This window comes from Canis lupus, chromosome 5 (genome assembly GCF_048164855.1).
Source record: "Canis lupus baileyi chromosome 5, mCanLup2.hap1, whole genome shotgun sequence".
NCBI lineage: Eukaryota > Metazoa > Chordata > Mammalia > Carnivora > Canidae > Canis > Canis lupus.
In genome coordinates this window covers 16,552,915-16,579,748 of record NC_132842.1, presented here as the reverse complement: position 1 = coordinate 16,579,748, position 26,834 = coordinate 16,552,915, and the positions used below count along the sequence as shown (strand labels likewise).

General features: G+C 37.6%; 1 protein-coding gene across 8 annotated transcripts in view; it reads right to left on the bottom strand.

Annotated features, from left to right (window-relative positions):
- Positions 1-26,834, bottom strand: part of ODAD2 (outer dynein arm docking complex subunit 2) — a 234,698-nt gene that overhangs the window by 156,488 nt on the left and 51,376 nt on the right. For all 8 annotated transcript variants that reach the window (XM_072825581.1, XM_072825578.1, XM_072825579.1 and 5 more), the window contains 6 exons: positions 11,030-11,176; positions 10,421-10,630; positions 7,445-7,687; positions 6,811-6,921; positions 4,679-4,833; positions 2,902-3,144 (listed from right to left, as the gene is read on the bottom strand). In XM_072825581.1, the coding sequence (XP_072681682.1) occupies positions 2,902-3,144; positions 4,679-4,833; positions 6,811-6,921; positions 7,445-7,687; positions 10,421-10,630; positions 11,030-11,176 (1,109 nt within the window). The remainder of the gene's footprint in view (positions 1-2,901; positions 3,145-4,678; positions 4,834-6,810; positions 6,922-7,444; positions 7,688-10,420; positions 10,631-11,029; positions 11,177-26,834) is intronic.

Below are 26,834 nucleotides of genomic sequence, written 5' to 3'. Positions count from 1 at the left end.
CTGAAATCCCTGAGCCTAAGGTTCCAGAAGCCAAATCCAAAAAGAATTATAGAGGCTTTAGTACTTTTATTCCAGATATGCAGTGAGATGAGACTCACATTAACAGTGTTTCAGGGCTGTCTTAGAATTGCAGGCTTCCCATGAAGGAAGAGGACCTTCATGAACACAAATGAATCACAAAAGCCAGGAAAGTGAGAAGGAAGAGGGCACTACCAGAGACGACTGGCATAGGGTAAAAGCTTCTGGTACCAAATGGTAAAATAGATAGGAAATAATACATTTCCACAGGGTTGTATGTATGGCCCCAAAGTATGATGCTCTGTATACGTCCACGGGAATGGTGCTCCCTAGAGTTGTGCAGGATATATCCTTACACAGCAGCCCTGGGTGCCTGGTCATACATACTGAAGAGCTGAATGAAGGAGTGAATCAGAATGAAATGATATGGGAGATACATAGGAGAGTCATATGATTAAAAGATTATAGGTGTGACTCATGGATCCAATCAACCATCTTAATAAACACTGCTCTCCTGGACTGAAGTGGACAGAAAAAGATGAAATGAAGAAAGGTTGTCAGATCTCTGGGATTATATAGGATAGGCCAATAGAGCTAACCAATTGCCAAATAACTTGGTGTTCTTTCATACATAGCCAGGATTCATGGGTCTAGGAATCAGGGAATGGAAATGACTCACTATTACCCCTAGTGACTGATCCACTAGCAAATTTTTTGCTTCCTGTTCCTGTGACCTTATACTTTGCTGGTTTAGAGGTCTTTGTCCCACAGGGAGGAATGCTTCCACTAGGAGACACAACAGTGGTTACACTGAATTGAAAGTTAAACCTGCCTCCCAGGCACTCTGGCCTCCCCGTGCCTCTAAATCAATAAGCAATGGAGGGAGTTACTGTGTTGGCTGGGGTGACTGATCCCAATTATCAAGGGACTGCTACTCCACAATGGAGGTAAAGAAGACTATATCTGGAAAACAGGAGATCCCTCAGGGCATCTCTTAAGTATTACCATGCCCTGTGATTAAGGTAGATGGAAAACTATAACAACCCACTCTAGGCAGGAATACTAATGGCCCAGACCTTCAGGAATGAAGGTTTGGGTTACCCCACCAGGTAAAGAACCACAACCAGCTAAAGTGCTTGCTGAAAGCAAAGGGAATATGGAATGGGTCATGAAAGAAGGTAGTTGTAAATACAAGCTATGACCACATGGCCGGTTACAGAATAAGTACTGTGATTGTCACAAATACTCCTTATTTTGTTATGGATTATGTGTGTGTGTGTTTCTTTTCTTCCCTCTTATCCTCTTATCATGTAAATGAGACATTAACTTTCTATCATAGTTTTTAAGTATGATGAACTTTACATCAGTGTATTTATAGAATATCAAGGAAAAGAATAAACATCATCCAAGAACTTTGCTTCCTCTTCTAAGAAAAGGGCTAAGTGCATTTTCAGTGGTACACTGGATAGTTGTATAGTGGTAGGCAGGAATATGGCCTTGTTATTATCTTTCTATGGAGATTAAGTATGGTTTAAGGAGATGCATGAGTGGGTACCAAGTTGACAAGGGGTGGATATGTGATGGTTAATGTTGATGTGTCAACTTAGCTGGGTTAAGGGATGCCCAGATACTTGATCAAAAAAAATTTTTTTTTTGAGAGAGAGAGAGAGACAGCATACATGCCAGCAGGGGGACCAGAGCAAGAGGGAGAATCTCAAGCAGGACCCATACTCAACATAGAGCCTGATGTGGGACTTGATCTCACAACCCTGAGATCATGACCTGAGCTGAGATCAAGAGTCAAGTGCTCAACTAACTGCACCACCCAGGCGCCCCTGCTCAAACATTGTTTTGCATATTTCTGTGAAGGTGTTTTCTGGGATGAGATTGATACTTAAATTGGTGGACTTTGAGTATAGCAGATAATCCTCCATGACTTAGTGGGCCTCATCCAATCAGAAGGCCTTAGTAGAAAAAAAGGCTGACTTCCTCTGAGCAAGAAGGAATTCTGCCAGCAAACTGCTTTTGACCTCAAAATGCCGCTCTTTCCTGAGTCTCCAGCCTGCAGCCTTGGGTCTTGCCAAGCCTCCGCAATCACCTGAACCAATTCCTTAAATCTATCCCCCCTACTCCTCCCACCTTTCTCATCCTGTTGGTTCTGGTTCTCCGGATAACCCTCATACAATATTTGGCCCATATGGATTCTTGCCTTTCTGCACACACACACACACACACACACACACACACACACACAATCATATTTCATGTAAATATATTTACATTTAATTTATACACAAATATGTTTATATTTTTAAATATATATTTATGTATGTATATATAATCTCTATATAATCTTGCTATTGTTCTTACGTTGTACAACATTTAAGTCTTTTCTTCCTAATTAGACAAAAATTTGCTTAAGGAACAAGATCACAGCTTAAAATTCTTTGTCTCTTTCCCTTGTTAGTTCACAGCTAACTTGTTAGGTGCTTAAAATATGTTTGCTGAATTGAATTGAGAAACAAGGATATTGTGAGAATGCTACCTAGAACTACCTAGGGTCTCAGTTAGATAGATGGATAATTCTTCCTTAGGAAGCAGAGAAAAATTTTGTTGATTATATGAAGGTTTCCAGGTGGGATATTAATTACTGGGAATGTTAAGTCCTCCCAATATGCCCAGCCTCAGCCCTCCAGCTCATCCAAAGGAACAATGTGGCTCTGTAACTCATGACTGATAATCTTGTGGTTATTTATAAGTAAATCCATTTTACTTTTTCACCATTTATGCACGCCAATTCTAAGTGATGACACTATTCTATTATGACCTGAGCATTTCCCCTAACACTCTCAAATAAAATCTTTCAGTTGTGAAGCTACTTACATCATACTTTCAGGTTCTACTGCACAAGCACCAACTGCTTTTGTGACATTGACAAGAAGAGTTTGGTTTATTCCAACAAGGAGGTTTACGAGTGGTTGAAGGCCACCACATTTCCGGACAAGGACACGGTTTTCATATTCCTGACAACATTCTCCCAATGCACCAACCACATTCACAAGTACTTCTTCAGGCTGGTCAGTTAAAAGTCCCACCAAAGTTTCAATGGCTTTGTATTCTCGAAACCTAAGTTCATCACAAGAAAAAGAGGGCGAGGGAAAGAGAGGAACGATATTACTTTTGGTATAAAATCAGCTGATAATATTAATAGCACAAAATTGCCAAATGCCAACCATATGCTCACTCAGTCCTTACAAAAACCCTATGATGCAAGTACGACCACAATCCCCATTCTCAGAAAGCTCATTTGAAGCTTGGTACACAGCGATGCTGGCATCCATATCTAGCCATCTGCACCTTTAATCACTATACTATACAGTCTCTAAGACAACTACAACTTCTTCCAAATGACAGTGTCAGCAGTTCTACTATTCTACAAGTGTTTTTCCCATGTCACAGAGACTATTTTACATGAACAAAGCAAAAATAAATCTATCTTCTGTTAAGTAAGATGTGAATTTCTTGTTAAATCATCACACTGAGGGGCACTTGGGTGGCTCAGCTGATTGAGCATCTGACTCTCGATTTCAGTGCAGGTCATGATCTCAACACTCAGAGATCAAGCCCCCAAGTTGGGCTCCATGCTCAGTGGGGAGTCTGCTTGAGATTCTCTCTCTCCCTCTCACCCTCTCCCCACACATGCATACTTTCTCTCTCTCTCTCTCTCTCTCTCAGGTAAATATACAATCTTAAAAAAAAATCATCACATTGATACAAAGAAGGGTTGCCTCAGAATATCCATCATAGGGCATAAGAACTCTAAAAGTATATGAAGAGATAAATTTGAAGATTAAAATAAATCAGTTTACAAGTATTTTAAAATTCAATGAAATAATTTGAAAATGACTACTCTTTAACTGGTTAACTGGCATCCAGCTGACTCAATTATCTTTAAAAAAGGAAAAAGAATGGAACCACTTCCATCTTTAAAGATTCAGTGGGAAATTCAACCCCTCACCATCACATCAACCCTTTCTCTACAAGAAATCAGAGATACTTATAATTTAAACAGCTGCCCCCCAAAAAAAGAACCCAACACACAGACTATGTCAGCAAGTCCTTTAGTGAGGCACAGAAAACCATTGCCAGGTGGTGGGATGGGAAGTAGAAGTCTTTCATTTCTAAAAATACCTTGATTCTGCCAAATTGGTCTAGAAGGTACATGTATAAAAACTATAGGAGTTATATTAGGACCGATTCTTTATTAAAATAACATTATGGGAATGTAATTTAATGGCCATAAATTTTAGGCATCCATACTTTTATTTAGAAACATTTATATATTGGGGCACCTGGATAGCTCAGTTGGTTAAGTGCCAGCCTTTGCCTCAGGTCATAATCTTAGCATCCTGGGATCAAACCCCATGTTGGACTCCCCACTCAGTGGAGAGTCTACTTCTCCCTCTTCCTCTTTCTCTCACCTTACTCATGCTCTCTCTCTCTCTCTAATAAATAAAATCTTTTTAAAAATTTACATATTAATAAGAGAAGATGTTAGTTGAAGGACTCACTATACACAATGTAGTTTCAGTGAGTTAAGAATACAGCTATTCCTCAATGGCCATGTTTTTATTATAGAATATTGAAAGGCTTCTCTTACTTGGTCGCATTCTCTTTGCTGATGGAACATTTCCATATTGCCCCAGTGACAGCAGCCAACCGTTCTTTATTGTCAGTGTTATTGAGCAGACTGGCCAGGGGTTTAAGTCCTCCATGCTGTCTAACCAGGTCACGGGTTTCCTTATCTTCAGCACACTACACAAAAAGTCAAATCAGAGGCTGTCAGTGATGACGGCATATAAAGCTTCCAGTGATTGCTAAAGAGGCTGACATTCTGGTGGCTACAAAACTTCTTTTCAGAGAGTATCATTTTCTGAAGGGGCCTCCAAGTAAAATATAATTCTCCTTTATATTGGCAGTTATCTGACAGTGTCTCTCTTCCCTTACAGGATTTTGGCAATGTCTAGAACTTTCTACATGCTTGGAAATTCTTCCAAGCTGTTCTGAGGTAGTGTGGGCTTCCATGAAGACAGAAAGAGAGGTTGGTAAGAAATCTAGAATACCACATGCATGGACAGAGAATTTCTGCAGTCATGCAATCCCCAGTCTTGGGAAAGTATAGAAAAGATAGCTGAGTGATAAAGCTTTAGCCTGATCTTCAATGCTTCTGCCCCCAAATCTAAGAGATGAGCATTTCCCTAATAGAGTTCCTATGCTCTGAACAGTTAGTTATATCAATAGCAAATGGCATTATATTCAGATATATTTGTCCAGAAGTTTGTGTCATCCTTTGAGATAAGTATTATGTTTATCCATGTTCGTGTCATCTTTTGAAGTAAATATGTACTGCATAAAAAAAAAAAAAATATGTACTGCATAGATGTTCCCAGCTTATCATGATTCCCAGGTTTGAGAGAAAAAAGATGCTAAATTTGGTGCATATATATGTTATCATCCTAGGCATACAGTTGGTTGTGAGGCCACATGATACAGATGCATGTCATGCATCATCTGTGAGGGCCACTAGAAGAAATCCTCACAGTAAATGCACACAAGGCACCTGCCATTTTATCTTCTATTTATGATTTTCAGTTTTTTACATTGCAACTTCTAAAAACTTAATCACTATTTCTAACCAATCCTTCATAATTACTCATATGAGGCATGTATGCCAGTCAAGGCTATATATATCCTTGTTATGAGTTGTGTTTCCTTAAAACTGATATATGTCAAAGTCCTAACCCCTGTACCTCAGAATGTAACCATATTTGAAGATAAAATCTTTAAAGAGGTAATTAAGGTTAAAAAAGGTCACTGAAGTGGGCTCTAACCCAATATGATTGGTATCCTTAGAAGAAAATATTAGGACACAGAGGAAGGAACATGTGGAGACATGTGAACATGAAGATGACCATCAACAAGCCAAGGAGAGAGTCTCCAGAAGGAAGCAATGCTATCAACACCTTGATCTCAAACTTGTAACCTCCAGAACTATAAGGAAATAAATTTCTGTTATTTAAGACACCCAGTGTATGGTATTTTGTTATGGCAGCCCTTGCAAACTAATACAATTCTCTACTGACATGAACCCCTTTCTCTAACTCTGTCATTTTGGCATACTGTCACTGTGCACATTTTAAAATGTATTCCTCTAGGAAATCAGCTCTGATTTCTCTGATAGGTAGAAGCTGGAATGGCCAGTAAGCAGCCATCTACTAATTTGTCAAGGCTACCTTTTCTTCCCTTTTCTGATGTACTATGAAATGCATAACTCACAAAAAGCTAATGAAGATTAAAATAATAAAAAGATACAACAGGAATACACACACATACACAAGCACACACTCATTCATCATCCATCTGTCTTGGCAGAAGATAAATTTCCCAAGATCAGTATGTTTGAACAGGGTACTTGAAAAGCAATATAAAGGCACCATGCATATATTTAGCTATTTTACACTAAGTAACTTGTTTTAGGAGACAAAGATATATAAGTACCTTCTAGAAATGTACATAATCAAGATATGTTGGAGCAGGCTTCTCTCTCTCACATACACAGGCATCTATCATTAGCACAGTGATGCAGACCTGTGTGTGCAGAAAAATCCCTGGGGATTCTTGCTAAAAATGCAGATTCCTGAGTCATAGCCCCAGAGAATGAAACTTCATATTTAGAAATGCCACCTTAACTATATGAAGAACACCACAACTTTGCTGGGGAGTCCACCATACCTGGTAGATGGCCATGGCACACTGTTCCTGTAGTTGTTCATTCTCACTATTTAGGTTCTTGACTAGATTTTTAATTATCCTTTCTGCTTTGATTGCAGCTCGGTAGTTTTCCTAAGAATACAAATTTAAATATATTTTTTAAAGATTTTATTTATTTATTCATGAGAGACACAGAGAAAGAGAGTCAGAGACACTGGCAGAAGGAAAAATAGGCTCCATGCAGGGAGCCTCACATGGGACTTGATCCCAGGATTCCAGGATCACACCCTGGGCCAAAGGCAGGTACTAAACCGCTGAGCCATCCAGGGATCCCTTAAATTTAAATATTTACATGTGTAATGCATGAATATAAATATCTATTTACATTTACTAATAAGTATGCCAAACAAACTTTCTTAAAAAACACTAAAGTCCAAGATTAACACAACTGTATAAGAGAATTTAGTCAACATTTTAAAAAATACATCACACAGGTAACCATTTAATTAATGTTCTATTAGTTTCATCTTCTCTAAAGAACTGCTGACTTCTCAAAAAAAAATCCTTAGCAGTCACAATAATCTTAAAAATTATTATTCAACTAAAAAAAAGTTAATGCAAATGAAAACAAGGGAAGCAGAGCTGGCTTGAGTACCTCTGATGCACATTCTTGCAATGTCCCCACCACTGGAATTAGCATGTTTTCATGAGAAGTCTTCAGTAAGTGAGCCAACAAAGGAATGCCGCCGGCTTGACGAATGGCTTCTTTATTTGCATTACTCTTACTACAGCTCCATAATGCCAGTGCCCCACAGCGAGCTACTTCCACGTCTCTGGCATCATACAGACTTGATTGAGCTGGTTTTGCTGAACTCTGTGCACAGTCCAGTAAAGCGACCTACAAAAACAGATAAATACAATGTATGTGGGAATCTTTAAAATAAAACAACATTTCCCACAACAGTTACAGGGCTGCTACCAAGCTAACTTCCATCAAAAATAAGAATACTTCTACGAATTAATTTTCATACTACACAGAAATAGTCAGTGAAAGCAAAGAAACAGAACCCTTCAAAATATACCTTCCTCCAGATCTGGGAGCCTTTACATTTCCTTCCTACAAGAAATTTAATCTCACCAAGATTGTATTAATATTAATATGGCTGTTACATTTATATTAACAAGATTTGTATACTATATCTGCAGCCCGGGTTCTTACAATCCTTCCCTGCATGGATGCATTCTTTCTGCTTGCTCAGAATTCTTAACTTCTGCCCAGGTTTCTACCAGGTGTGCCTCTTTCGAGATCTATCTCCATCTAAGTGCCCAAACCCCACTGTGGTCAATGGCCTCCTGCCTGCTCTTCTTTTAACCTCCATTCCCTTGCTCTGATGTCATGACAAGCCCACTGTTCCATCTCTGTACTGAGTGATCTCCCTCTCTTCCCATTTTAGTGAGGGACTCTTATCTGTATGTCATCTACCCTCATATTGTTAGCAAACCAAAAATGGATTACCAATCCTGATCTTTCTCAGATGTGTTCTCAACCTAGTAATTACAAGTCTATTAATGGTTGATCTATTACTCTTCTTTCCCATTCCTAACTTAGCTATCATGTAAGATTATATTAAAATGTGTAGCATTATCTTGACTAAGTAATTGCAATTCAGGTACCAAATTCTAAGTCCCCGAATGTGATATATAAGACTCTCATAAAAGAAATTTACTAAAATTTATAGTTTTAAGTTACATTATTCATTTATTCTATACATTATTCATAATTCCAGTAGACAGCCACATCAGCCTAATGTATTACTTCATTACTTAAGCAGAACACTGATAATCATACTAATAATTACCTTTCCCCAACATTTTATTATGAAAAATTTTCAAACATACACAATGGCTGAAAGAGTTGTACAGTGATTATACAGCAAAAAATGTATACATTCCCTAGATTCTATAATTAACATTATCACATTTGTTTTATCTCATAGCTAACCATCTATTTATCCATCTATGCAGCCATAAATCTATCTTATTTTTGAAGCAAATAATTACACTCTATTGTGATCTACAGATTACAAGTGACATCAGACGGTCCCCAATTTATGATGGTTCAACTTATTTTTCAACTTTACTATGGTGTGAAAGTGATATGCATTCAGTAGAAATCCTATTTGGAATTTTATCTGAGCTAGTAATATGTATGTTACATTCTTGTGATGCTGGGCAGTGGCAGCAAGCCTCAGCTCTGTCAGCCACAACATCACAAGGGTAAGCAACTGATATGGTTACAACCATTTTGTTCCCAATCTGTAGCCATTGTGTTTTCACTTTCTGTACAGATTCAGTAAATTACAAGAGATATCAATGCTTTATTATAAAATAGGCTTTGTGTTAGATAATTTTGCCCAACTAGAGGCTAAGTATTTTGAGCATGTTTAAGGTAGGCAAGGCTAATCTGTGATATTCAGTATGTTAGCTGTATTAAATGCATTTCTACTTAAATGCATTTCAACTTACGGTATTTTCAACTTACAATGGGTTTATCTGGACATATAACTCCATTGTAAATCAAGGAAGATCCGTACACAGAATCTCTCAGTAAATTTCTAAACACATTTCACTGTGTATGCATTCCTATTAAATGCATATTGATTCAATGTATATTTATTAACCTTTCATATGTGTAGGGTACTGGGCTAAGTGCTGTAGATGACAGTAAGATAAGTAAGACACATCTCTTATCTCAAGGAGCTCAAACTATAGAAGTGGAGACTGTCCAGTATGTAAATGCTATAGGAGGAACACAAGATCCTTTGGAAGGTGGATGAAAATGCATTTCCTTAATGCCCTACGTTTTCTTGACATGAGTGTTGAACAGAATGTTCACTTATTTCTTTCAGTGACAGTTATTGATATAATCATTTTTTAAATTATAAAAATAATACACAATAAATTGGCAAATGTGGAAAAATATGAAGAAAAATTGGTAGTTATTTCAGAGGAAACACCTGCGTACAATTTTGTGTATTTATTTCACATGTTTTTATAGAAAACTTGTTATATACTTGTTAGGTAAGTCTTTGAAAATTGGAGTCATATGTGTCAATCAGGTTTTGATCCTGTCATAATTTTATATAATATTATATACTGATAGCTGATGATGCATGTTTCCTCGAGATACACTTCATATTATTTTACCGATCTCATATGGTAAACATAGTTTTCAGTTGTCACTATCATAAGTAACAATGAGATGAATAAATGTCTGTTGCTCTGACAGTCTCCTTGGGAGGCAGTCCTCATGGTGAGCTCACCAGAGCAGAGAGCATGGACTACACTTCCCGACACTACACACACACATAAACATCTCCCTACCAATGTGGTAGGTGTAAATTACATCTCTTATTTAGATGTATATATCTTTGAAAAATAAGATCAGACCTGTTTTCTGGCCAGTTGCTAATGTGAATACACAAAAACAGTTTTTGAGGACGTTATACCAAAGAAGGTTCCTGGAACACACCTATGGTTATTTAACATCCAGGAGTGGCCAGGAAGGACAGCAGAGAGGTGACATCTTGGTGGCAGGTGGTGTGCTGATGACAATGGCAGAGGTACTCACCAGTTTGGTAATGCCTCCATGGTGTCTCACTGCCCGTCGGGCTCTTCTAAACTTGGCAACATTTGCGATTGTCTCAGCTGCCAGGCATTTCAGACTCTTATGTGGAGAATCAAGTATATTAACCATAACTGGTAAGCCCCCAAGGTCAACAATATTACGTCTGATTTGAGGATTATGACTGATTTCCTTTAGGATTTTTAATGAACCAATCTAAATGAGAAAATAGGAGTTAGAGGTGAAAATAAGTGCTTAATACATAACCAGTCCTAGAGTTTTAAAAATTCCAAGTCTACCTCAAATCCTTCCCTCATGAAGTTTTTAAAGGAAATGCCTTCTGTTCCCAGGTGTTACACATAGCCTCCTTATTTTCCTTCAATTATGCAGACAAACATTCATCATTTAAGAAGCACATAGAAAAGGTTCTGGAAATGAACCAGAAGATAAAGCACAGCCAAGAAGAGAAGAGCAGTGAACAAAAGGAACAAGCTATCAGTGAGATGAGCAGGCAAAGACAAGAACTAGGCAGAGGTAGCAGAGATGTATCAGTAAAAAGAGAAGCACAAAGAGGTATGAACAAGGCTCATCACCCACGTGAGGTAAGCCACTCACCTTACATTTGACTTCATCAGTATCCAGTAAATTTATCAAAACTTCAAGGCCTCCAACATCTCTGATTGCCAACTGGCAGGTCTCTTGCGCCAAGTTGAAATCTTTCATTGAACACAATGCAATCACTGTAGCTGTCTGATTTCCTCCCTACGAAACGCAAGGCCATGGAAAGGTTAAATAAGATCACGCTTCTATAGAAATTTCCTTAATGGTTATGAATCCATGAACTGGGAAATGTGTCTCCCCATACATGGCATGTTAAATTTTTTTAAGTTCTCCGAGTGGGTTATAATTTGTTAAATGAATCATGTAGAGTTGAAGCACAAAAAAGCTTTACAGAGTATCATAAAACATTATTCCAATTAAGAGTCAACATTTAAAGGTGGTCTGTCTGCTTTAAACAGCTAGAGCATTAGGTGGTATTAGTACATTAAATAGAGTCGAGGGGCAAGCCTTGAGAAATCCACTGAGGAATGTAAGTTTTATGCAGAGGTAACAGGCCGTCCCTGGAGTTCTTGAACAGCATACTGTGCAATCCAAACCGTGTCTGGAAATTATTCTCACAGATGTATGTAGAACAGTCTGGAACAGGGAAAAACCTGAGGAAAGGGAAACCATGTGGGAAGCAGTACAACAATCCATGCTGGGACCAGGATTAAGTGGGAGAGGGGCCATGGGGTTGGGAAGGAGGTGGCGAGCCCATTAGGAACTGGAGATGACTCCGTGTATGGATAAAGGACAAAAAGGTAGCCTTCAGTATCGCATGCAAAATGCTGTCCCAGTGTTGAGAATCATGTGATCAATGTCTGCTTGGCTAATCACCAGCTGTAAAAGGTAGTGGGGAATGGCTCCTTTAAGGTAAAACAATCTGGGAGAATTTAAAAGAATGTAATGATTGATCAGTGAAACAGATGCACCAGGAAATTATAATCAGAATTCATTGCAGGAATTCTTAAGCAATGTCCACCCATCATTAATGCTTTAAAAAATCTTCTGATGGATGCAACATAGTACATATTACTTCTCCTCCTATTAAGACGGGATGGTAAATAAGAGTTCCAGTATAAGCACCGAAATAGTTCATAAGACACAAGAGCAATGTTTCTAATGGAGCTAAGGATAAACTATTTTTGTAAAAGGTGCTCATGAAAGATGGCCTTCGGTCTCTACCTCAAAACACAGTATGAATGGCCTCAAATAAATCTCTTTCCTTTTTGAAGAAAGACACCTACAAAATATGTTTATTCTCATTTGCTGATTATGACTTTATATTGCTATATTACAGATACATGTTCATAGATACAATATATACATTTACACAAAAGTGGAAATTATATTCAAGCAGCCCAACCTCCTCCTTCATATCTCACACACACACAAATCCTTTTGTGAATACAACATGATGTGTTACTTTTAAAATAAGAAGCTGAAATGGGATTATAAGAGGGCAAGCATCAAAAAGATAGAAAGGTTTAGACTTCAGCCTTTCCTCTTAATGCGTCCATAAAAGCCCCTCCACATCTCTAAAAATATTACAAACCACTATCCTGTGCTGAAACCATTGTCAGTCTGCTTTTCATATTAATTTTCTTCCTGAGTAATCCAGGCTGTCCTCTATATTCAAGATGAAGTTGAGAATGGCAAAAGCCTTCACTTTACTATTTACATTGAAAATAAGGAGTTTTCTTCCCATAGCTTTTAATGTCTTTTTGTTTATATCAAGAGAAATTTTTACCACCACCAATCGTCCTACAGTTCATTTTGAAACATAAAATAGTAAATCCTTATTACATTCAATTTTATAATCTCCCTTGTTTTGGGGTACAGGACCTCTCCAAACACACATTAGCACTTTTGATGCCTTTCTTTTTAAAAACAGAAGGCAGATATTTCATAAATCATAAAGAAGAATCTAAATGCTAATCATAATATATAAAAAAAAGAGAAAGCGAGAGAAACAATTATTTAACAATTCTTTTGTTGAATTTAATTGGGTTAAAAGGAGCCCAAAAACTCCCCTGGTGTACCTGGAGGAGGAGAGCTGGGCGGGCTCCCACATGAAAAGTTTAAAAATGCAAACCAGGAGCTTCAGATAGAGTTCTTTAGGCAGTGCCTTCAGACTCAAGCATGACTTGAAAGCAAGAAGGTATCAAACAGCATGTCATGCCTCAGTCAAGCCAACAGAGTCCACACACACACACACACACCAAACTCCGAAGCAGAGCATGCTGTCCTGGCGTTCTCAGTGGTGTGTGATAGAGGACTTTCTTGACTGCTATACTTGCATTGTATTTTCTTTGGTAGCACTTTCCTACTTACACATTCAGCACAGTCATTCTTTCCTATTTCATTTCGAGGTCTCTTAATTTTTCTCTTCTAGATTATTTCTATCTTGTGTGCTTGATTTCATCATATGCACCATAACCAATGACATAACAATTTTAAGGAATTGTGTACTTGTGGTAGATGCCCAAAAGGTAAGACACTATATTTTTCTAAATGATCTCTAAGCCACTTTTGAAGCCAAAGGATGGAAAATTTTCATTTATCATTGAGAAGTTAGATCCTTATAGAAAAAAAACTCTGTAAATCAGCAGCTTTTTTTCTGAAAATCTGGAAACATATTCATAGACTTGAGAGTTTTTTTTTAGAACAGTTTTATATTAGGGAAAGTTAGTTTTTCCACATTTCAGGATTTAGTTCTACTCTTGTCACTGACCACACTCCCCAAAGGATTATAAATCTTTCAGAATGAATACCAGCAAATGGGAGCCAAAATATTCAGCATACAGAGCCACAAATGTTAGCCAATTGCTATTCTTTAAATACCAGCTATGTCAAAGGATTTTCAAATGTTTGTTCTACTTTGACCAGATGCCATAAACATCTTACTAAGAAGAAGCAGTGCAAATATGCTTATTTTTCAATTAAATCTCCCCTGAGAATGTAATTAGTTGCCAATACTTATTTTCACATTTTATCATGTATTTGCATTTGTGAAGTTTTAAGAGCTGGAGAAAACATAGTAAAATATTATTTTACTAGTTTCTGAAGGGTTTTGAAGAATGCTTCCAATAAGCTTTTCCACTTCTTAAATTAATGCAAGTTGTTTTGCTAGTTGTCATCCTGCCCCTGCGTCTTCTCAGACATTTCCAGGCTCTGTCAGCCTTCAGATACTTCGCAGTTCACATTCCTTTCTAAGACTGGGAGGCCTTTGTTCATTATCATTATCACAATCATGTTGCTAATATGTGAAAGTTGAATAGATTTTGCTTTTTCCTTCATTTTTCTCAAAATTTCTTTTGGAAAGACAAGATCAATAGGCACTCTTCTAAACAATGTTTCTCAGTGTTTTAAATAACATCTTTGAAAAAAAAAAGTATTACCTTATCTGGTACATAGAGTAATATCTACCTCCAATCCTCTTACTGCTGATAAAAGAGAAATAAATGCTTATGAAATTGAGATGAAGAATGTATCTGAGACTAAATCAGGGAGCCAGATGCCTCCAACCATCCAACCATTTTTTAATTCTTTCATTCAACAAATTTGCAGTTATTCACCATGTCTGATACCAGGAACTAGAGACATCCTGGTAGACAAAAACAGATCTAGTTTTTGCCTCGTGGAGCTCATAAAGCTTAGTGGAGAAGAAAGATCTTAATTGTTAAGCCCATCCAAATAAATGAAAACTTTAAGAAGTGCTATACAGAAAAGTGGCACAGGGTTATGGATGTTTGCAACAGGGGACTCTAGGCCAGGACATCAGGAAAAGTTTCCCTGAGGAAACTATGTCTGGACTGAGGTGTGGACAGAGTAGGAGCCTTCCCTGGTGAAGGAGGTCGGACATGATGAAAGGCACACCAGTCAGAGGAAACAGTATGTGTAAAGCCCTAAGGAGGATTAGAACATGGCCTGTTTAAGACCTAACGAAGGCCAGTGTGGCTGAGACCCAGAGCCTGGGTGGCAAATGATCCAAGATGAGCTAAAAAATTAAGTGGGCAAAGGAATCTGCTGCACCCATAGGCCAGGTTGAGGATTTTAATCTTCATTCAAGATTAATAGGAAATATTCAAGGGTATTGTTTTGGAGGAGAGTGGGAGGACTCACATGAGTTGCGTACATTTTTAAAAGATCATTCCAGCTAAAGGGCCCCCTGTAGGGAGGGGGCAGATGGAACATATGGAGACCATGCAGGTTACTACAGCTATCCAGAGAGGAGGTAACTGGGATTAAGAGGTCAAGGATACTTATTTGTGTCATAAAGACTTCAAGTAACTTGATTCAGAAAAGGATACTATAAAACAAGTAGACGAAACTCTGATAGGCTACATGCTCCCAGAGCCATCATTTGGAGCTTCCTGTAGAGTCCCACGTGGTGACAGTGAGGTAAGAAGGCAGTCAGAGGCACAATCGGGAGTGGAGGCCCCTCTTTTGCTCCCCACCGTCTGTAATCAAGGGGCAGTGGGTGAGACCTGGTGAGGAGATACAGCCATCACACAGCCATCCAACTGACTTTCAATGATTTCAGCATTTTTTCCTCCAAATATGCCACTCAGAGAGCAAGAAAAGTGAAGCCTGCCAGTGACTGTTTATTAATGATGACAGAGGGCCTGGCACCCAGCACAGAGGTTGGCTTACAGATACTCTTCATGTCCCAGGATGAGAAATGGTAAAAAGTCAATGCTCAGAGTGAATGGCATATGAGCATGTAAGTCAAAATAGTAAAATATATTGCTTTGCTTTCTGTTTATTTGCAAACTGGCTTTATACTGATGATTCAGCACTCATAAACCTAAGACTCAAGAGATGAGACTCAATAGAACTCCAGGAAAGAAAATGAGAAAATATTGTTCCAGAGGAAAAAAGAAATTAGACTCAAACTGTTGTATTACAAGCTTGCTGAGAATTTTTATTGGGAATGGGTAAGGAACAATGCAAGCATTCCCTACACATTCCTTTTAAACAGACATGGAACATTTACAGAAATAGATAATCTGGTGGAATGTCCTAGTCACTGCAATGAGGAAAAATTTGTAGCAAATATAACTGCCTTTCTAAAAAGATTTGGAAGACTATACTGAATAATTATGATAATTAATAAAAATAGCTCAATAAAGTGGATATAAGGGCCACATTAAAAATGAGTAACTCCCCCATACACTAGGAATAACAAATCACAATGCATAATTTGAAAAATGTTCCCATGCCAGTATTAGCAAAATAATAACAAAAATATCAAGGAGTAAATCTCACAGTATGTTGAAAATATGTGGAAAAGAAGCTATTAAGTTTTACTAAAATACATACGAATTTAAAAATAAATGAATGGTCATACCATGTTCCTGAATAGGATAACTGAATGATATTAAAATTTGCAAGCCCACAACTATATGGTCAATTAATCTTTGACAATGCAAGAAAGAATATCTAATGGAAAAAAGATAGTCTCTCCAACAAAGTGTTGGAAAAACTGGACAGCGACATGCTAAAGATTGAAAGTAGATCATTTTCTTACACCATCCACAGAAATAAATTCAAGATGGATTAAAGACCTAAATGTGAGACAGGAAATCATTAAAATCCTAGAGGAGAACACAGGCAGCAACCTCTTTGACATCAGCCCTAACCTTTGACATCAGCTTCTCTTGAGGCAAGGAAAATAAATGCAAATATTAACTACTGGAACTTCATCAAGATAAAAAACTTCTACACAGCAAAGGAAACAATCAATAAAACTAAAAGGCAACCTATGGGATGGGAAAAGATTTTTACAAATGACATACGAGTTGACAAAGAGTTGGTATCCAAAATCTATAAAGAATTTATAAAACTCAACACCCAAAACACAACCCAATTAAAAAATGGAAAGAAGATATAAACAGACATTTCTCCAAAGAAGATATCCAGATGGCCAACAGACACACATTAAAAAATTTTCAACATCACTCATCATTAGGGACATACAAATTAAAACTACAATGAGATATCACCTCACACCAGTCAGAATGGATAAAATTATAATACAGGAAATAGCAGCATTAACCAAAGGATACAAATATACTAATTCAAAGGGAATGGAAAAAGGGAATATTTATAGCAGCATTATCAACAATAGCCAAATTATGGAAAAAGCCCAAATGTCCATTGACTGATGAATGGATAAAGAAGATGTGGCATATATACAATGGAATATTACTCAGCCATCAAAAGAGTGAAATCTTGCCATTTGCAATGGCATGGATAGAGCGAGTATAATGCTAATTGAAATAGGTCAGTTAGAGAAAGACAAATACCATAGGATTTCACTCATATGTGGAATTTAAGAATTAAAAAAAATGAACATGGGGGTGGGAAGAAAGGAAAACCAAGAAAAAGAAACAGACTCTTAACTAGAAAGAACAAACTGATGGCTACCAGAAGGGAGGGGGGAGGCAGGGAGGTGTTAAGTAGGGGATGGGGATTAAGGAGAGCATTTGTTGTGATGGACGCCGGGTGTTGTATTTAAGTGCTGAATCACTAAGTTGTACACCTGAAGCTAATATTACACTGTGGTTAACTGGAATTTAAATAAAAGCTTGAAAAAATTGCAATTTATCCAAAATAATTTATAAATTCATGTAGACCAGCCAAAATCCCCGGTAGCATTTTTGAGGGTTTTTTTTTTTTATTTGATTTTCAACTTTTCTAAAAATGATCTGGAATGGAAAATATGCAAAAAGTAGTTTTAAAGAATTTAAGAAAACTCTCTGGCCAATCAAGTATTAAAATACACCAAAGTAGCAGTAATTAAAACAGCATGGACCTGGCATGGGAGCATCCAAATAACTCAATGTAATAGAGAAGGATCCAGAAAGAAACTCTCACATATGAGATGACAATACTTGATATAGGTAATATCTCAGATCACTTGAGGAAAGAGTGGAGAAGCCAATTATCTGTGTTGATACAACTGAATCTCCATCAAAGAAAAAAAAAAGTAAAATTAGATCCCTGCCTCACACTATACATAAAATGACATCAAGAGAGAAGCAACTTCTAAACATTTTTTTAAAACTATAAACCTACCAGGAGGAAATAAAAAATTTTTGTTCTCTTGAAATGACATCAGAAAAATCTTCTTAGCTCTTAATACACAAAATTTTATAAGCTATGAAGGAAAATCAATATATTTACTAATGTACAATTTTAAAGTTTTCAAACAGAAGAGTAGATAAAAAGACATGAGAAACTGAAAGAAAATACTTACAAATACTATAACAAAGGGTTAATTTGTATTAAGATTCAAAACACAACCACAGAAAAATAGGCAAGATATACAATGCAATGGCTATTGGACACATGAAAATATTTATCAACTTCACTACTAATCAGGAATATGCAAATTCACACAAGATACATTCTCTCAGTTGGAACAAATTATTTTAAGATTTGTGTGGAATCAGAAAAGACCCTGAATAGCCAGGGGAATTTAAAAAAAAAAAAAACATATCTGGGGGCATCACAATGCCAGATTTCAGATTGTACTACAAAGCTGTGGTCATCAAGACAGTGTGGTACTGGCACAAAAACAGACACATAGATCAATGGAACAGAATAGAGAACCCAGAAGTGGACCCTCAACTTTATGGTCAACTAATATTCGACAAAGGAGGAAAGACTATCCATTGGAAGAAAGACAGTGTCTTCAATAAATGGTGCCGGGAAAATTGGACATCCACATGCAGAAGAATGAAACTAGACCACTCTCTTGCACCAGACACAAAGATAAGCTCAAAATGGATGAAAGATCTAAATGTGAGACAAGATTCCATCAAAATCCTAGAGGAGAACACAGGCAACACCCTTTTTGAACTTGGCCACAGTAACTTCTTGCAAGATACATCCACGAAGGCAAGAGAAACAAAAGCAAAAATGAACTATTGGGACTTCATCAAGATAAGAAGCTTTTGCACAGCAAAGGATACAGTCAACAAAACTAAAAGACAACCTACAGAATGGGAGAAGATATTTGCAAATGACGTATCAGATAAAGGGCTAGTTTCCAAGATCTATAAAGAACTTATTAAACTCAACACCAAAGAAACCAACAATCCAATCATGAAATGGGCAAAAGACATGAACAGAAATCTCACAGAGGAAGACATAGACATGGCCAACATGCACATGAGAAAATGCTCTGCATCACTTGCCATCAGGGAAATACAAATCAAAACCGCAATGAGATACCACCTCACACCAGTGAGGATGGGGAAAATTAACAAGGCAGGAAACCACAAATGTTGGAGAGGATGTGGAGAAAAGGGAACCCTCTTGCACTGTTGGTGGGAATGTGAAATGGTGCAGCCACTCTGGAAAACTGTGTGGAGGTTCCTCAAAGAGTTAAAAATAGATCTGCCCTACGACCCAGCAATTGCACTGTTGGGGATTTACCCCAAAGATACAGATGCAGTGAAACGCCGGGACACCTGCACCCCGATGTTTATAGCAACAATGTCCACGATAGCCAAACTGTGGAAGGAGCCTCGGTGTCCATCGACAGATGAATGGATAAAGAAGATGTGGTCTATGTATACAATGGAATATTCCTCAGCCATTAGAAACGACAAATACCCACCATTTGCTTCGATGTGGATGGAACTGGAGGGTATTATGCTGAGTGAAATAAGTCAATCGGAGAAGCACAAACATTATATGGTCTCGTTCATTTGGGGAATATAAAAAGTGGTGAAAGGGAGCAAAGGGGAAAGGAGAAAAAAATGAGTGGGAAATATCAGAAAGGGAGACAGAACATGAGAGACTCCTAACTCTGAGAAACGAACTAGGGGTGGTGGAGGGGGAGGTGGGCGGGGGGTGAGGGTGACTGGGTGGCGGGCACTGAGGGGGGCACATGATGGGATGAGCACTGGGTGTTATTCTATATGTTGGCAAATTGAACACCAATAAAAAATAAATTTATATATATAAAAAAGATACATTCTCTCCCCATTTGGAATTGGCCAAAATAAAAAAAGACTGTAGATTAGTGAGAATTTGTAACAATGAACCTTATTTCTAGACAAATAATTTTAACACCCTGGAAAGATTTTAAAGACAATCTGCCTAGATCCCACTTCACACCAATTGGTTTAAAACTTCCATGAATATTACCTGAGCATTGAGATTTTTGCTTTGTTTAGTTTTTAGGAGCCTGGCTGATTTCACTGTGTTCAAGGTCAAAAATCATTGGTATATTACTAATTGAGTGTAAACTAGTATTTGCTTTGTGTAAGTAGCTACAAAATTTTTTTTATTCAAACCAAGCTTGGTCAGTTTATTACTTTTCATTATTTCTCTTTAAATTTTAAAATTTCATTGTAGTACTTCTCTAACTTCATTGTGCATATATTGTTTCTTGTTTAAAATAGATTGAGGTGGAACTGATATGCAAAAAACGAGTTGGGACACATGCGTACATCTGTGAAACCATCACCACAATCAAGGTAACAGGAACATCCACTGCCTCCAAAAATTTTCTTATGTCTCTTCCCTTTTTGTCATACTTACACTTACCATGAGATCAAATACCCTCTTACATTTTTTAAATGTACAATTCAATATTGTTAACTATGCTGTGCAGCTCTCTAGAGCTTGTGAAACTAAAATTTTGTACCAATTGAACAACACCTCCCCATTAGAACTATCAAAATTTTAAATGTACACAGTCTTTGACCCAAGCAATTCTACTTCAAAGTAGCTATCCTACAGAAATAGGATACATATCCAAAGAATATGTAAAAATATTTACAATGTTGTAATAATAAAAATTGATCTGGGAGACAAGGCAAAATGTTATCAGTAAGGGAACTGTGACATAAATTATTGATATATTCATATAGTACAAAACAATGTTGTAATTAAAAGAACTGAGGCAGATATGGAAGATCACCAAGAAAACATTAAATATAAAATGCAAAATGTCACATAACAAGTAGTCTGACTTCATTTCGTACATAAAAATTTCATATGTATATTTATATAAACAGAAACATCTGGAAGGGGGCTTTCCCTGTTATTCTTTTGCATGGCTTAAATTTTAGGGTATATATTAATGTATTATTTTTATAAGATTTAAATAACTTAAATACAGAAAAGAGATAAGGGAGGGCTAGAAGAGAAACGTGTGCTTCTGCAATGCCCTGCATGTCCCAGAAATATCAGAAGGCCACAGCCAGCCACACACCCCCAGACAGCAGGAGCTGGGAAAGGAGCCACAGCCTTTGCCAGTGGGACTAGCAAAGGCTAGTGGACCACAATGGGACCTAGAGTTTAATATTTTTCCTACAAATATGCAATTTCTAATAATGAGTACAGTACAAGTATATGCATATAAAATGAAAAGATCACTTATACCAAATCTGGTACCTTTTACTCCCTAACTCTTCTATTTATAGATTCTTCAATGTGCAAACTTTTATAATAGGACCTGAATATGTGTTTTTTCAATAAAAAGTAAAGCAGCCTAAAGCATTATACAAACTGGGAACTAGGCAACGCTACTTTTCTACCATTTATTTAGCCTCTCAAGTAAATTTGGGGGAAAGCATACTTTGAGGAACAAACAATAGTGTTGCTGGCAATACATTGAGCAACAAATTCCCCCCATTTTACATTTTCAGATTACATAAAACTGAACAGAAGTCACATAAAAGTTTGATAGCAAAGTTCTTTACAATCAAATATCTTATGACTAGCTAGATGAGCAATGTGTAATATCATATAATTGTATTCTAGCTGGGCGGGCTCACAGGTACATTTATGAATGAATGAATGAATGAGTTAAAGCTTAAGGGAGCTCCCTTGAGATTTTTAACATCGTCATTTTCCAGTAGGTAAGTTGATGTGGTTGTATAATGTCAGCCAATGGTGGTATGAAGTGTTATGATTCAGTAGCATTACTTTATTGTTCTTATCCAGTTATCTTTGCTTTTCTCCACTCTTGTTTATGATACCCAAGGGGCAAAAAGAGCTTATAGCTCAAAAACTAAAAAGCTCAATTAGTTTATTTGTGGAATACAGATTCCTCTGTGGAGATGAGGAGACTCTCCGTCACTTTCATGACCTCCTTTGTAACAAAACAAAGGATCATTTTTTTGGGGGGCAATATATAAATATACAAGTGACACACAACTCAAGTAATCCAAGTACTTAAAGTATGTTCATGACTTACCTTGCAGTATTTAAGAAAACATAAGTGCAAATTCTACTAAGTAGAAATTTTTTAGGTGATGCAATTTAAAATATCTTATGATTTCTAACAGTGTTTTTTTTTTTTAAAGGATAAAACTCTTTTGTCATGGAGACATTTTTTTAAAAGTTAACCCACATCAATGCAACACCACATGTATTAACTTAAAGACTTTCTCAGGAAGGTGGTAGTAACTTTGCTTTCTAACTACTGCCATTCATTTGAATATATAAAAAGAGACCATTTTTTCCATTTTTTTAAGGATTCTGCTGAACACAAATAACACTGTTCTATCACAATCTTCTCCATCTCTTTCAGTATAAACTTAGCCAAAGAGCACACTCTCATAGTGCCTTCCAGAAATGAACATTGAATTCCTTTGTTTAGAAATGCTCCCTGTTTATTTAGTTTCTTACTCAAATGAAGAAAACCAAACAAGAGAGTAAATAGGAGGACACAACAGCAAGGCCTGAAGGCCCTCTGTGTCCTGAGTTTCTTGACAGAGGAACAGAATAACTAGGCAACAGGCAGTAAAGATAGAAGCCTGAACATCAGCCTGGCCCACGGCCACCTCGCCTTCTGTGTGGCCCAGAGTGAACTATTTCTCAGCTTTTCCACCAATGAAATAAGGATCACACTACCTGCACCTCCATACCCAAAACCCGAGTAAGGGGAAAGGAATTTAATTAACTGTAATTGACTGTAAAGTACATCAAATTCCTGCAATGAAAAATCATATAACTCCCAATTACCACTTAGAAGAACTCTTTAACCAATTAAGGTGGTTGTGTGTGTGTGTGTGTTTAATCAGCTCATGAAAGATTATTAAGGAACTGAATGCCACAAAAGTAGTCTTTAACAAAGGTTTTAAAGTTTCAAAATGTCTCTGCAGCGAATCCCCTTCCAGACGGGGAAATCTAAAACATGCCAAGGACAGAGCCTGCGGGGTCTCCTGGGAAGCCTTGTGGAATTTCTGATGTGATTCTTTGAGTTTCTGATGTGATTCTGCTCACTGTGGAACAGAGTCTTGGTCACTGCAAAGCTGGGGGGTAACTTCACTTTTCATGGCCTGAGAGATCTCAGTTTGCAGATACGTAACAGAGCAGGAGAGTAACTAGCAAGACCCCTGGCTCACATGAAAGGTGAAATAAACACCAGTGTTTCACGAATTTGATCAAAGACAATTAAAAAAAAAATTAGGCACCACCCTCACAACATGGTGGCTGGGGGAAGAGAATGAATGTGTGGTGATGCCCAGTTGTGATCATATGATGTCACTCAGCAGCCAGCATTAGCCATTCTCCACTGAGTGACACATGTCTGGACAATATCACCATCCCCCAGGACTTGGGAACAACGACTGCACAGATTTAACATTTAAGAATGATACCACATTTGTGAATTTACATTAAAAACCCCATCTTTCCCTGACTTCATCATAGGAAGGAACCATAGTTCCTTATGGTTTTAGGGTGTAGGAGCTTTCAACTGGAGGGAACCTTACTTTAAAAATAAACATTGTTCTCTTTTTGCTTCAAACTTTCCTATCTTTCTTTAATTAATCTTTTTTATCTACTGGCTAGTTGCATAAAATTACCAAATAAAATGTTACTTTAAGATTTAAAAAAAAAAAGGCTGATGAATCAATCTGTTTGTAAGCTGGCAAACTAATATTTAAGGAAAGACTTCTATTGGATAATATTGGAATTTTGATCTAAAAATATTGCTTTGGGGGATGGCTGGGTGGCTCAGCGGTTGAACATCTGCCTTTGGCTCAGGTCGTGATCCCAGGGTCCTGGGATTGAGTCCCATATTGGGCTCCCCATAGGGAGCCTGCTTCTCCCTCTTCCATTGTCTCTGCCTCTCTGTGTGTGTCTCTTGTGAGTGAATAAATAAAATCTTTAAAAAAAACTTGCCTTGGTTGTACTAACTGGAATGGGAGGCAGCTACTTTCTGATTAGTTATTAAGAGGTCATATTCCTTCATGAATAAAAAGACAAAAACAGGCACAATGCTTCACATGCTCATTCATGCCCTTGGGTCCAGAAGCAGTAGTTCGATTTTTAATGAATAATGTGAGCTTCAGTCCTTTATTTCCAACTACGGCATGGGCATTTCTATTTGGGTATTTCATTCTCTTCAAACTCAATCTGATCCAAACCCAAGCCTCCTCATAAACTGACCTGCTTCCTTTCCTAGCCATTTCTTTGCTGCTTCCAAGATACTTCCAAGGATAGTATCCTATTCAAAGCCCCCAGCACACTCTGATCACTGCAACCCCCTGGTTACTGGTCTTCTGTCTCTTCCCAGTCTGATTCATTATGTAGACCACCTACTGCTGGACTCAACTTTCTAAATCCCTGCTTTCATCATCCTGATCCCCTGGCTGGGCTCTGATCAAAATCCCAGGTGTAGAAATAGGCATCCTGCAAGGAGGAGGCACACCTGGGAAGATGGCCCTGGGGATTGACCCCAGATGCTTCCATTATTGCCTCAAGGACCCAGGAACAAGACCAGCTGAGATGAAGCACTTCAGAGTAGCGGCAGACATCTACAAGCCCGCTTGCTAATAATCTCCCATCTGAGCCTGGAGGTAATGCCAGAGTAGTATTGACATCTTATCCTCAAGTGACAAGGAAATGCCTATAAGGGAGATAGAGCATGATTCTAGACCCAGTCTCTGTGATCCCTCCAAACTACCTAAAATCTTAACCAGTCACATTCTTGGCATCACTCTATAGCCTCCTCAATTTTCTCCTGGATTTATTTATCCTATAGTATTAAGTTCCATACCCAATCCTTCTCCAATCCACACAGTAATAGATTTCAATAGGCTTGAAACCTTGTGTCCAGAAATTCATTCTTCAGTTTCATGATAGGTATAATGTGTATGAAATGCAGACTACTTATAGTTACAACTGTTCAACATTTTCTCTCACTTGACTGAAGAGTACCCATTTGTATTAACTTACAATACTATAATACTTGTGACTAATCCACATTTCCAAACAAAATAAAATTCTGCAACTCTCCTCCTATTTCATAAAGGGGTTCTTTGTGAATATAACTGGTTGAGTAGTAAAACTTCCACATTTTACAAAACTTCACAGAATCAGTGTGGGATGCACCTTAACAAACTATCTTCCCCAATTGCTGGAATCGATCCAAAGCAAAACATTTTAATTGCGAGATTTTATTTTATTTTATTTTATTTTTTTTTAATTTTTTTTTTAATTTTTATTTATTTATGATAGTCACAGAGAGAGAGACAGGCGCAGAGACACAGGCAGAGGGAGAAGCAGGCTCCATGCACCGGGAGCCTGACGTGGGATTCGATCCCGGGTCTCCAGGATCGTGCCCTGGGCCAAAGGCAGGCGCCAAACCGCTGCGCCACCCAGGGATCCCTAATTGCGAGATTTTAAAGCAGCCCTGGCCAGGGGAAAAATAATACCCATAGAAAGCTAGCATATACAGCAATAAAATTGCATATCTACATGGAGAAAGGGAACAGGAAAGGGAGAGGGTAAGAGAAGGTGGGAAAGATGTCAAGAGCAGAAGGAATGACTCTGGCTCACAGGGAGGAAAAACTGCTCTCAAGGAGCTGAGCATGAAGAACAGCACAGCCTGGCCCTTTGGGAACCCATTCTCTCCCCATCACACCTCCTGAGCAGAGGGTTGAGAGACAAGCCTGTACTCACTGGCTAGGCACTCTGCAAGACATAGAAGTGAGTTTAATATGGTCTTTTCATTTGAGTAGCTGACAAGACAGACAAGTTGAACCATAAAGATAGCAGAAGAAAGAATGTGTTTCTTGCTAAGGAAGCTGAAAAGGTGGTTTATTGCTTCTTTTAGAACTCGGGTACAGAGTCATCTGTTATGTGTGTGGGGGGAGGAAGAAGTTGGAAGGTTAAAAAGTAAAAATGCAAAGTCTTCATTAGTTTAAAAATTAAATTGTATTCTAAAAATCTAGATTAAAAGAATATATGCATATATAAAACTTGTAAGTTGAAATGAATGTATGTCAAAGCCAAATAATTAAATATAAATTCCCTTTACTTACATGCCAAGATCTGAGCTCATAGCTCTGGATAAATAACAAGCTATAGTTCATTGACCTGTTTGGGTATTAATGAGCTCATCAAATTTTTTTCAACAATTACAGACATTGCTGTACTTGGAAAATGGTAAGTAGAAAGTCAGGTCAACATTAACATTTTTCTACTAGTGTAAGTCTACATTTAAGGCATAAGTCTGCAATTAAAATGTCAGGTGTATTTATTTTGAGATTACCTAGAGACATTCAATTTTGCATTTCATAGACTTTTAATATCCTTTTGTGTCCCCATATAAAACATTTATCTGTGTCAAAAAGCTTGAAATCATTTGTAGATATACTTTTTCTTTTATTGGCTATGTTAAGAATATCTACCTGTGGGAACTATAATAATTCCAAGCAATTTACTGTCTGGCCAAAAGTATCACATTTGCACATGATTTATTGATGAATAACTTGTGCAAGCTTAAGTAGCACTTCATCAATAAATGTTTTCCTTAGCTGTTCTGGGACAGAAATAGTGC